The sequence below is a fragment of the Rhincodon typus genome, chromosome 46, assembly GCF_021869965.1.
Source record: "Rhincodon typus isolate 14 chromosome 46, sRhiTyp1.1, whole genome shotgun sequence".
NCBI lineage: Eukaryota > Metazoa > Chordata > Chondrichthyes > Orectolobiformes > Rhincodontidae > Rhincodon > Rhincodon typus.
In genome coordinates, this window is record NC_063377.1 from 5,273,093 (window position 1) to 5,286,623 (window position 13,531).

General features: G+C 39.4%; 1 protein-coding gene across 1 annotated transcript; it reads left to right on the top strand.

Moving 5' to 3' along the window:
* Positions 1–2,536: 2,536 nt before the first annotated feature.
* LOC109919209 lies at positions 2,537–12,757 on the top strand (the record flags this gene model as incomplete). Its single annotated transcript, XM_048620279.1, has 5 exons — positions 2,537–2,684; positions 2,774–3,076; positions 6,878–6,991; positions 7,128–7,174; positions 12,456–12,757. Coding segments are annotated over 5 exons (657 nt in total), but the record flags the coding sequence as incomplete, so codon positions are not given.
* Positions 12,758–13,531: the final 774 nt, after the last annotated feature.

Sequence of the window (13,531 nt, forward strand, 5' to 3'; positions counted from 1 at the left end):
GAGAAACATTGTGTACTTTCTAAGAACATCAGGCAATTTGGGACTTTGCACATTTCTTTTTAAAACATTTACTGCTGTGATCATTACAGGAATAGACATGGGGGATTGGAGGTGTTGTTGATTTCCAGCATGCTATGTCATTGATTCATGATATTTTTGCATTACATCAGCCACAATGCACTTTGTATATCTTGTTCCCAGAACATTAATCTGACCTCTTCATGAACTGTAGGTGGCATCTTCACTGGTTTAGCAACATACTCACGAGTGATGTCCACATCATATAAAAGCATTAAAAAAAAACTCAAGTAGTTCCTTTTATACGAACTTGAATGCTCACATATGTTTGCGCTTTCTTTTAGAATGTAAGAGGCATCTATTAATCAGTGAATTTAAGCATTATTAGAAACAATGTCATTCTTCCCTTTTAAACATGGAACATTGTAATTACGTGCAAATTTGAACAGTCCCGCTCATGTGTTGAAATATACCATAAATCAATTGAACTACTTCAATGATCTGTACCAAAATGTAAATAAATATATATTGAAGGATAACTTTTCTTATTCAGAGCAGCTAGTTTTATTAATTCCACTTGAAAGGGCAGGAAACCGTTGCAAAACACTCAGTGAAAGGATATGTGACTATATTCTAAACACATAGCTAAGCAGAGAGTTGAGAAAATTCAGGATCCTTGAGCACCAGCATATAACTAAGGAGAGATGTGCAGCGAGAATAGTTGCATGTGAAATGATGATCACCTGGGGAAGCATTAGAGTCAATGCTTAACTACAGGCCAGTGGAAAACATGGAGGCTAATTAATTAAAATTTTGATTTGTGTATCATGGCCAAGACAAAGCGTCATGCAGCCAATGATGGCATTGAAATGGCATTACCCCCGAATACGATAAATTGACAAGCACATTTTTGCACGCAATTTGGATAAAACAGTAATTCGTGAATAATCAAGAGTTTAATGATGACAATGTGAGATGGAATACTTTTGTACAAACACTTGGGACAATTCACGTGCACTTGGAGAATGTAATGTTTTGTGGCATTTTGTAACAACCTGAAAGTATAAGATGATGTCTCCTTGTAATGCCTCATCCAAAAAAATGTAACCTGAAATGTACATTGTCCCTGCAGTACTGACACTAACAATGTTTTCAGGAAATTTTGGTGTCTGTAAAGGTGTATGAAACTTTGACCTTCTGCATCAAAAGCCAGACATCCACCCACTAACTTTGATTTGATATGCTATGAGGCGACGCCAAAACACGCATGGTAGATGCAGATTAGGGTATTTCATGGAAAGCAGTTGTGAAACCTTTAACTTTTTTTGTACAATTTTGCTGCTGTAATTGGTGACTGTATTTCTAGAGCAAGCAAACCTCAAAATCAAACTACGCTCGCTCATAAAACGAAATAAAGTACTTAAAATTTTAAAATCAGCATTATGCAACATTTTCATTCTTATGTTGGACCGCAAACCGCCTTCTAAACATATTGAGACTTTTTTCTCTCTATTGGCCTTTGCAGGTATATCTGTGTGTGGACATAACGCGTAAACAGGAAACCAAAAGCGATCATTTGCACTGTATTGCAATTTCCATGCAGCTATTTTTAAAAGTGACAAATAATTTCAAAAGTTAGTATCTCCTGAATGAAATTCACAAAAGCACATAGTTATTGTGAAGCTGACAGCAACAACCTCAACAACTGAAAATGAATATCTTCACTCTATGTGCGGTGGCCCATCTTTTTTCAGGTTCGATTTTCATTCTCCCATCGTATATTGCTGGCAAATTGGGTGAAGAGAATATTGATGTTTAACATTTTACAATATTGAAGAACTAAATTATCAAGGACAATCAAAATGGAACAAATTTCTACTGATCCTGAGCAATAATGGGAAAACATGGTCTGTCGTGTTATTGGCAACTGGACAGTTCTTTGCTCATAATTGCCACCCCGAAATAACGAAAACTGCTTATCTCAATTTAATGTCAGGGTCTTTTGTGGTCTTATCCTTTGAGCGGGTTTGTCTGCTGTGTTTCTTAGATTAAATGTAAACGGTCATTCTTCATTTAACTTTCTTTTTCCATTCTTTCTTTTTTTTATTTATTTTCATTTATCTTCCTTCCTTCCTTTCTTCCTTTCTCTCTTTCTTTCCTTTTTTCTTTCTCCTTTTCTGTCTCTCACCATGTTGAAGAATCTCACAGTATGACCGGTAATCTTTGACGGTGCTTCCCTCAGTTTACAGCTGGATGCTGCTATAGTTATTGTTTTTATTTTCTGTGTCTTTTCAGAGTTCGTATGATATGTGTTTCTTTTTTCTCAGTTATTGCCTCCCAGACAGTCTTCCCGCAGACCCCACCAATCCAGAGTGATTCTGTTGGAAGTACCATTAAACTGCGTTGCCACACAGGTTGGCTTGCGAGCGGAGCTGTTCTCTGGTACAAACAGCATCTGCGAGAACATCTACAGTTCGTTTATACTGTGAGAAATAACTTCCCCAAACAACAAAGATATTCAGGAGAAATTAATAACGAAGCATCTATTTATTCTCTTGTGATTGAGAATGCTCAAAGGAATGACTCAGGTCTGTATTACTGTGCAGCTAGAAAATCTTATGGAACGCCCCTCGTTTTTGGAAATGGCTCGAAATTGCTCATAGCGGGTAAGAAATAAAACCCAATCTGATAGTCTAGCATAGACCCACGAATAATAGTCGAATATTAATTTTAACATTCCTCCCAATCTCATCAGGTCCATCAAACACACTGATGTTATCCCCACCAAGGAATGACATTTTTCAGATGGAAGTTGTCCCATTGATTTGCTTAGTTAAAAATGTCAAATCCAAAACGCTCGACATCCATTGGAATACTTCCACATGGAATGCTGTGGTTTGGATGGTTACATGGACAATGGACGCCACTGGGGCATACAGCATCATGAGCCATATAAGAGTCCCAATAGAAGTTTGGAAGCATGGTGTTGTACATGGTTGCTCAGCTCAAAACAACTCGAAGGAAATTCTTACCAGTGAAAGTGTTTCACAAAAGAAAGGTAACTATTGAATGTCACTTTACTTTTTGTCATAATGCCCATGTGTATTATTAGCAATATAAAACGTTATATTCCAAAAGTTTCCTTGCTTGTGTTCAGGTTTAATTATCTTACAGTTTATGACTTTCATGCTGCTCATGGTTCTGATGTTGTATTTTCTACATCATTGACCCCATCTTTTGCACTTTTAAATTTTGTTGAATGGGATTCGGACATGCAATTTTCATTTTGTGACTTTCGTCTTACTGCGTCTCAATACTATTTGTGTTTCAAGGAATTTGTAACTCATTAAAGGATTATTTAGCTCAGTAGGTAAATGTAGATTTTCCCATATCCCTCCCAAACTTAATAAACGTAATCAATATGTATATCTTCATATCCCTTTCCCCTGAATTTTGTCAAGGAATTATTACGCTAGCATTCCTTCAACCATAAACTGTCTAAATACAGCACATCCCAGATCATCTTTTTGATCGTGGTTTCAATATGTATAGCTTAACGGAACACAAAAGTTCACCGCAAATTCCAAATGAACGTATTGGTGAAACTATTATCATTGTAGCTATTAGATTAGTTTTGCCTCAGTATTGGAAAATTCTTATCTAATTCTGTTTGATTAAAGCCTTAAAGTCTCTGCCAGACCAACACTTTTCCTTTCAAAAGCAAGAAGTTTATGTTTTCACAATCTTTTCTGAGTGACGCACCATTATATTCCAGGATCATCCTCAAAAATTGTTATCTTACTTTCCGCAGGATATATCAATCTTTTGCAAAACTAAGTACAGAGACATCCATGGTATTCCAATTTTTATGACATCAATGTTAATTCGGGAGACTCCACTTCCTTTAATTGCAATGCTGTCCTTCATATAATGAATTTTTTTCTTTGACATTATTTGACCTTAATGTTCACATCAATGCGAGTGACTTTTCTTGCAGTCATTTGTTAATATATACAGGCAAATCAACTTTATTGCTATTCACTTGGATGAGGTAGTTCAAGGCTTAATGCAAGCTCCTTCATATGCCTAAACAAAAATGGAATGAGAAATGAGGGGAAAAAAAATGCTAAGTGGCCATAGCCCAGTAAGCCTGTAGTGAATGCTGGAAAATGCTTATTAATTCTAAACTAGAACAAAGAACAATACAGCGCCAAAATAGGTCCTGCGTCCCTCCAAGCCTACACTGACACAGATTGCCTGTCCCTACTAAAACTGTCTTCAATTACAAGATCCTAATTTCTCTGCCCATTCAAGTATTCGTCCAGGTGATTTTTTTTTTTGTCAAGCTACTATTGTGTCTGGCAGTGCGTTCCATGCACTGACTACCCTTTGTGTGAAAAACCTGCCTGGCACACGAATTTTAAACTTCAACACCGCACCATCCCCCACGAACCTTGAGGCCGTGTCCTCTAGTAGTGTGTCCTCTAGTAATCTTATAAACTTCTATCAGGTCGCCCTTCAACCTCCCGCATTCCACTGAAAACAAGCACAGTCTATATAATCTTACTTCATAGGTAACATACCCTATTCCAGGCAACATACTGGTAAATCGTTTCTGTAAACCTCCCCACAGCCGCCCTCCCCAGGCTTCCTTCTGGTAGTGTGGTGACCAAAACTGTAATCAATATTCCAAGTGTGGCCAAACTAAAGTACTATAAAGATGGACACTACTTGTCTATCTTTTGCCTCAATTCCCCGTCCAATAAGGGCAATCATACCATAAGCATTTTTACGATCCTGTCTATCTGTTCTGCCATCTGTGATCATAGAAAATAGAACAGTACAGCACAGTACAGGCCCTTCGGCCCACGATGTTGTGCCAAACTTTCACCCGAAACCTAAGGTCTATCCAACCTCCACCGCTACCTTATACTATCATCCATAGGCCTATCTAATAGCTGCTTAAATGCCCCTAATGAGGCCGACTCCACTACACTCTCCGGCAATGCATTCCACGCCCCTACCACTCTCTGAGTAAAGAGCCTACCTTTGACGTCTCCCCGATATCTACCTCCTTTCACTTTTAAACTATGTCCCCTCTAAAAGCTACCTCCATCCTAGGAAAAAGTCTCTGGCTGTCTACGCTATCTATACCTCTGATTATTTTGTACACCTCTATCAAGTCAAAATCAAGTCAGATCTGCGAACCTATACACCCAGATTCCTCTACATATCAATGTTACTAAGGGTTCTGCCATTCACTGCATAATTTTCAACTGTACTTGAATTCATCACCCCACGTTTATCTGAATTAAACTCTATCGGCCAATTTCTGCCCATGCCTCCAAATCATCTATATTCTGTTGTATCCTTTGACAATCCTCATCACTATCCGCAACTCCACAACCTTTTGTATCGCCCAAAAACTTAATAATTAGACCAGCCACGTTTTCTTCTAAATCATTTATGAAGACCAACAACCGCAGAGGCCCCTGCACTGACCCCTGTAGAACACCATTAGTCACAGCTCACCATTCAGAAAAGCATCCCTCCACTATTACACGCTGTCCACTATGACTAATCCAGTTCTGTATCCATCTTGCCAGCTACCCCTGATACCCTGTGACTTCACCTTTTGTATCATTCTTCCATGACGGGCCTTGTCGAAGGCTTTACTAAAGTCAATGTAGACAACATCAACAGCTTTTCCCTCAACAAACATCTTTGTCACCTCCACAAAAAACTCAAGTTAGCAAGGCACAACCTCCCTCACTCAAAAACATGCTGCCTATCGCTAATAAGTAGATTTGTTTCTAAATGTGTATAGATCTTCTCCATGTAAATCTTTACCAATAACTTGCCTACCACGGATGTGAGGCTTACAGATCTGTAATTTCCTGGAAGTTTTGAGAACTATAAATGAGAAGGTGCAGCTTGTTAAGGAGAACGAACACTAATTTGTGAAACTGAAGCCGTCTTCAATGTCGTGAACTTAGAACAGTACAGCACACGATATGTGCCTACATGATACCATTCCAACCTAATCCCATCTGCTGTATATTATCCGTATCCCATATGTGCCTGTCTAATTTTATCTTAAGTGTTGATATTGTCTGTCTCCGCTGGCGGATCATTCCAGTCATTTACCACCGTCTGTGAAAAAAAAAGTCACTTTGAACATCTTGAACATCTCCTTTAAACTTTCTCTTATTGACATTTCAAACAATTGTATAGGTAAAGTTTAAAGTAGACGATATTTGTTCGAAATTCCAGCAATCAATGATGTCTAGTCATGCAAGTCAGTATATACAAACAATAGGGTATGTTCTGAAAAAGATGCGAGGAATTATGCGAGAGAAGTTAAATCTGAGACTGAACGTATAGAATTGGGATAACTGCATATTGCTGCATTTGGAAAAAAATGTTGAGATTTACCACTCTTGGAGGCAAAGGGGAATTTGGATTTGACACGAATAGATACAGGCAACTGAGGATAAATTCTAGTAAAGGGATAAAATTAGGATTCATATAACAAGGAACCACGAGCACATAGAAAATAATAGAACGTCATTCTCTGCTCTACATGTCAAAGAAATGTTGTTGCATTCTCAAATCTTATTGCATTTGCATATGTTAGTCGTCCCTCTCTCTGACACATACGCACACACACATACACACACACCGTACACTCACGTGAGTGCTTTCCATCATTCTACATGTTTTTTTTTTTCACCGGGCTACCACATTACTCCCCATCCCCAAATATGTTTGTTGGTTTTGGTGTGTTTCTATTAGTTTTCTATAATTGGAAATTGATGCAGATTATATATTTTCAAGTAATCTCTTTTTTTTTCTTCAGAAGCACTACATCCTGTTTGTCTTTTCAAGATTTACGGGAGTTTGTTAGCGATAATCTTCCTCCTTCTTGTACTGACTATTATAACGGGATGGGGATTCAGGAATCGGCATTCAGGTATGGAATGTTTTTCCTGGTGGAAATCCATTGGGATCTATATCCCTGTCTTTGCATTATTGTGCTATGTAATTGCTGCACCTTAGTTAACCTGACGGAGATGATACTTTATGACTTATTAACTTTGTCTTTGTAGCAGGAAACTGGAAAACTGATGTGCGACCACGTGGGCAAACACAGGAGGTAAGTGCTTAATATATTTATTTCTCATGTTCTTTTTATTATTATTAATATTCATTCACAGAATACCAGAGGGCAGTTAAGTGTCAATTACATTGCCATAGGTTGGGAATCACAAGCAGGCTGTCAGTTATAGATGACAGTTTTCTTACCTAAAGGGCATTATCACTTGATTTAATTTGATTTATTATTTTCACTTGTACTGAGGTAGAGTGATTTGTTTTGTTTTTGAGTGCTCACCAGACAAATCGTACCTTTCATAAGTGCAGTAGCATAATAGAACAGGATTCAGAATATAGTGTTCCAGCGACAGAGAAGGTGCAGAGACAGATCAACTCTAAGATTTGAGAAGTCCGTTCTTAAGTCTGATAAAAGAGAAAAAGAAGGTTTGTTAAATCTGTTGGCACATGTTTCCAAACTTTTGCATATTCTGTCCACGGAAGCATATGGACGAGAGTGAAACCAGGGATTGGAGGGCTGTTTGAGTGTGTTAGCTATTTTCTCGAGGTAACAGGAAGTGGAAATGGAGTCAATGGAAAGAAGGATTGTTTTTGTGATGGTCTGCCTGTGTTCACAACTTGATGTAATTTCTTGTGTTCTTAGACGAAGCAGTTGCCATGCCAGGCTGCGAAAGATCTGGATAGAATGCTCTCAATGGTGCATTTATTCAAATTAATAGATGTCATAGTTGACATGCTGAATTTCCTTAGCCTTCTGGCGTGCTTTCTTGACTGAAGCAATGTGAATGGACCAGAATAGATTCCTGGTGAGGTTTATTCCCAGGAACTTGAAGCTGTCGATCACTTCCACCTCAACAACACTGATACAGACAAGTGCGTATCTTCCACTTCAATTCTTGAAGTGAAGCAAAGGGTGTTTCCTAACAATTGGAAATGGATGTTTGGTCATCATTAGACTCTTTATTCCATTTTTTTTTTTGGATTCACGTTAAACATTATACCATGGTAGATTTGAACTCAGTCAGGACATTACTTCGGTTTGCAAAGTAACAGCCCAGTGATAATATCACCAGGACACAACCCTTCCCCCCACCCCACCCCTCTCCTGGAAGTGCATGATTTCTTTTCTCTGGTTTATTTCAATGAACGTTTTAATGTTTTAGACTACAGCAACCTCACGACGCATTAAAAGTGAATAGTACAAAAGAGCCTTTTCTTTTAACCATCACTTCTTTTTCAATTCATTCAAGTGATGTGAGCATCGCTGGCTGAGTCAGCATTTAGCATATAAGAGAATGAAATAGAAATTTATTGCCACAAGTACCTTTATACGAAAAAAATACGTCAAAATTTTTTGCAAGTGTCCCCAACGCAGAACCTCCATCAGTGACAGAAGGCATAGATAGTAAGAAAAATGTAAAATTAGACAAAGTTCATTACAGTGTAGTTAACAGTTCCTGGGCTGGCCAGAAACCAATTAATGAATGATGGAATAGCCTGAAGTCGGAGCCTTGGTGAGACCACCATTCTGGCACAAGAACAGCACACTAAGCTGCTGGAGTACTGAGCCAGAAACCTCCGCCAAAGAAGACTGTAGGACCTTGACTGCCACTCCTGTATGAGACGCCTACTCCTGGATGAGGCTATCTGCCAGGCAATTCGAATAACTGGAAACCAAAGATCAAGACCACCTCCATAAGACGATGATACCTCCACGCCAGGACAAGACCGCCATGCTGGAACAAGACTGTTACTCCAGCAGACTGCTGCACTGTGCTGAGATCACCACTTCTCCTTCAGGCACCTAGGCCTACCTGCGGACCTAGAGCCTTGATCTAGCTTGCGAGTTGGGGCCAGGGAAGTCAGCCTGGAACCTGATGCTCTCTTGCTGGGAGATATCAGTCTGGGGTGGAGCCATGATTGGCTTGTCCTTCTGTTGTTGCCACTGCGCCTGCAACCAGAATCTTCACATTCATCTGCCATTCTCCAGATTTATAAAAACAGAAAACAAAGATAAAAGAGGGGAAGGAAAATAAAAGGAAAACAGCTAAAGCAAAAAAAAAGGGAAGGAGAAAGAAAGCTAACTCTGCTGAAGCCCACGTCGTTGAGAGAAACCCACACATCGTTAGGGAGAAAGTTCACCAATTCTAACTAGCAACACTGAAGATACAGTGATATATTTCCACGTATGAATGATTAGTGATATGAAGGGGAAATAGCAAGTAACAGCGTTTCCATGTTTCTGCTACCCGTTTCCTTCTAGATGGTAGCAGTTACGCGTTTGGAAGATGCAACATGAAGTGCTTTGGTGATTTTTTGTTGTAGCCCTTCTTTGTTGATAGAACACACTGTTGTTACTGAGCAGTGAGACACAGAATTGGAAGCTTGATGTGGTAAATGTTGAGAAGAACGCTGAGCTCAAGGAAGCATCTAGGAGCAGAGAGGATAGTCTCAGAACATGGGTTGCCCATTTCAGAACTAAATGAAGACGAATTTTGTTTTTGTTTTTTCCTGTGGTATGATATTTTGGAACACTTTGCCATATAAAGCTGTGGAGGCAGAGTCTGTTTGCATGTTTAGGGCTTAGAAAGATAAATTCTTAATCAGACGGGAAATTCAAGGTTATTGCAAAAACACGGAAATATGTATATCAGAGATATTAGGAACTGCCAATGCTGGAGAATCTGAGATAACAAGGTGAAGAAGGGTCCAGAGCCGAAATGTCAGCTTTCCTGCTCCTCTGATGCTGCTTGGCCTGTTGTGTTCATCCAGCTCGACACCTTGTTATGAATATCAGGAATGTCTGTTCAGCCAAATTCCTATTGACTGGCGCAGCACATTCCAGCATCTGAATGGCCTACTCTTATTCCTATTTATTATGGTCTTACACTCTTGTTTCTTTCGTAGAAACTGTTTGTATGTGGTTCTGGTGCCTATGATGTGGGATGGTTTGGCAGGATGGTGACGAGTTCTTTATGCATTGTTGGAACATTACCCATTTCAGCGCATTGGGAGTATTCCATCGCACTCTTAAATTGTGTCTTGTAGATAATGCACTGGCTTTGCTCAATAGGACGCGAATTACTGAATGTATTGATGCCTGGTTTATGACTTAATCTTTCAGCACAGTAAATATATGAGAAGTCCAGTTCATTTTCTTGTCATTTGAAATTCCCAGGATGATGATAGTGGGTGTTCAGTGATGGTGAAGGTATGAATCTCGAAGAGAGTTTTTTTTTCTTTCTGAAGATGATTAATGCCAGAAAATTGTGGCATGATTGTTACTTGTCAATTTTGCACCCAAGCATAGATATTATCTGAGATTTGTTACATGTGGTCATGGACAACATCAGTATCTGAGGAGTCACAAATATTGTGGAACCTTGTTATTACATTAGCAAATATTCTGACTTCTGACTTCATGATGGGCATAAAGTCATTGATGAAGAAGTTGAAGTCAGTTGGGCCAAGGATACAGCACTGTGAAACTCAGTCACAAATGTTAGGGTGACATGGTGGCTCATTGGTTAGCACTGCGGCCTACACATTCTCCCTGCGTCTGCGTGGGTTTCCTCCTGGGTGCTCTAGTTTCCATTCACGGTCTAAAAATGTGCATGTTACGGTGGATTGGCCGTGCTAATTTACCCATGGTGTCGAGGAACCTGTCGGTTAGGTGGATTATCCATGGAAAATGCAGGAATACAGGGATAGGGAGAGGGGTAGGTTTGGGTGCGATGCTCTTTGGAGCAGTGGTGTATACTCGATTGACAGAATAGCCTGCTTCCACACTGTAGGCATTCTACGTTCTGGAGTTGATGTGATTGATAAATAAGTTTAAATTATATGTAATCCAGGATAATTTATAAATTGGATCCAAAAGAAGAGACACAGACTGGTGATAGATGGTTGTTAATGTGACTGAATGTCCGTGCTCAATTGCATGACACAGCAATCAGTCTGGGTCCTTTCTTGTTTGTGATGTGTATATATAAACGATATAAATGAGAAGCCTTAGTGATTGCGGAACTGAAAATAACTTCATACACAAAAATTGGCCAGGTGGTTGACAGTGAGGAAGAATCAGTTAGGTTACAGGAGGATGTGAATGGATTGGTCAGAACAGCAGATCAGTGGCAGCTGGAATTTAACCCTGATAAATGTGAGCTGATATACTTTGGAAGGAGTAACAGAACAAGGGAGTACTCATTGAATGAGTACTCATTGAATCACACGCTGAAGCTTAGATGAACAGAAAGATGTAGGTGTGCTTCTCCACTGATCCCTGAACCTAGCATGATAGGTTACTACTGCAGTTATGAACTCATAAAGACACTTACGATTATCAGTCGTGGCATACATTATAAGAGCAGGCATATTTTTACAGCTGTGCTGAACCTTGTTTGTGGCACAGCTGGGGCATTGTGTTCTGGTTTTCGGAAGGATGCGAGGAGGTGTAGTTAGGATTCCCCAGGATGTTCCCTGGATTTGAAAATTTAGCTATAAAGAGACACTGGATTTTTGTTGTTGTTGTTGCTGTTTGCAGCACATGATTTGAGGGTAGACCTGACAGAGATATGCCTGATTAGGAGGGGTATAGGTAAGATGGATAGAAGGCAGACATTCTCCTGAGTTGAAGGATCAAAAGAAAAACGGTGCACTTTAATGTGAAAAGCAGGGAATTTAGAATGGATTTGAGGAGGGGTGTAAACAACACCCAAAGAACACTGGCTTAAGGACTGCTCTGCCTGGGGTGGGGGCTGGAGGTGGTGATGGATGCTGAGGCAGGTAAACGTATAAGCTTTAAAAGTACTTGGATGAACACTTTGAACGTAATCATATCCAAGTATGTGGGCCAAGTGGGACTAAAGAAGAACTAGTGGAGTTTTGACGGTACAGATTTGATAAGCTTAAAGGCCATTTCTTGTACTGCGCAATTCTATGATTTTATGAACAACACGACACACTTTTAGAGGTGGAAATCAGGAAACACCTCACTTCCATTTTTATAATATTTTCTGATGAAGGCCTTTTCTGATGAAGGGTCTAGGCCCGAAACGTCAGCCTCTCTGCTCCTATGATGCTGCTTGGCCTGCTGTGTTCATCCAGCCATGCACCTTGTTGTCTCGGATTCACGAGCATCTGCAGTTCCGATTATCTCTGATTACATTTTTATAATGTCGTCTTTCCATTGGAAATAGTTGTATACATACCGCTATACAGATTGGGTATGATTTGATTGATTAGTTGGTTAGAACTAAGGATTAAATACACAAATACTACCCTGGAGATTCTAAAATCACAATGCTCTCCATTTTCCTCCTTAGACTGTCTACGCTCACTTGACATTTATTGAAGATCCGAAGTTCTGATGGAAAAGAGAAGGAAGTATTTAGATGTATATGTGCATGAGCAGTATGTAACCAAGCCATTGTCAAAATCCCTGTGCTGGATCTGTCACCTTACGTGATACTTTTATTCAAGATGTCACCCCATTAATTTATATGCCACCATAAGCGTTTTAGGAATTGAGGCCTAGGTCCTGACCATCATCGGATAAAATTCTTTACTGTTGCACCATCCAAATCATTCAACCTATTTTTAAGCTTAAACTTACTGTCTCAACCACACTGGTATGTTGAATATGTTGATCAAATTTACCACATCACAACACAGCACAATTGCATGAATGACAATTAAGTACCTCTCCATCTTTTGTTCTCCCAAGACTTACAAACCAAAACTATAAAATGTTTCTTCATGCTATATATGTTTTCCATTTCTACCTGCAACAACGGATGGTTTCTCTGCACCATACCAACGACAACTGACTTCCTTTCCTTGTAATATAAGAGAAGAAGGAAAAGAGAAAACTAACTTTCTTCCCACCCCTGAACCCCATCCCGCTTGCTCCATCAGTGGAGAAAATCTCATCTGGCCTTGAATCCATTTCCCTTCTGGACACGAATGATATTCGAAACTATTGTGAATTAGTATGCCTTCTCAGTCACCCTTATATGTGTTCAACACTCCAAACTCAATTTATTATTTGGATGACTAGTGCTATACATAAGCATGAAGCTACCGCATGATTGTTGTCGATAATAGGGCGTTCGATTTTTAATTTTATACGTTACTTAATATTTGATTGTGTAATCTGGCATTTTAATCACTTTATCCAACTGACAGACTGCTACCAAACATCTGCTGTGACCCACGCCCACCTCTGTTCCTGCACATTCTTCAATTTTCTTCTATACTGTATTTACACACGCAGTTTCACGATCCAGAATAGTGTGCACCATTTCTGGATTTATGCAAACTTTTCAATTTCTATCACACAGGCAATCAATAACTTCTCCTATATGTCATTACACAAATTATCAATGTCAGCGTTCATTCC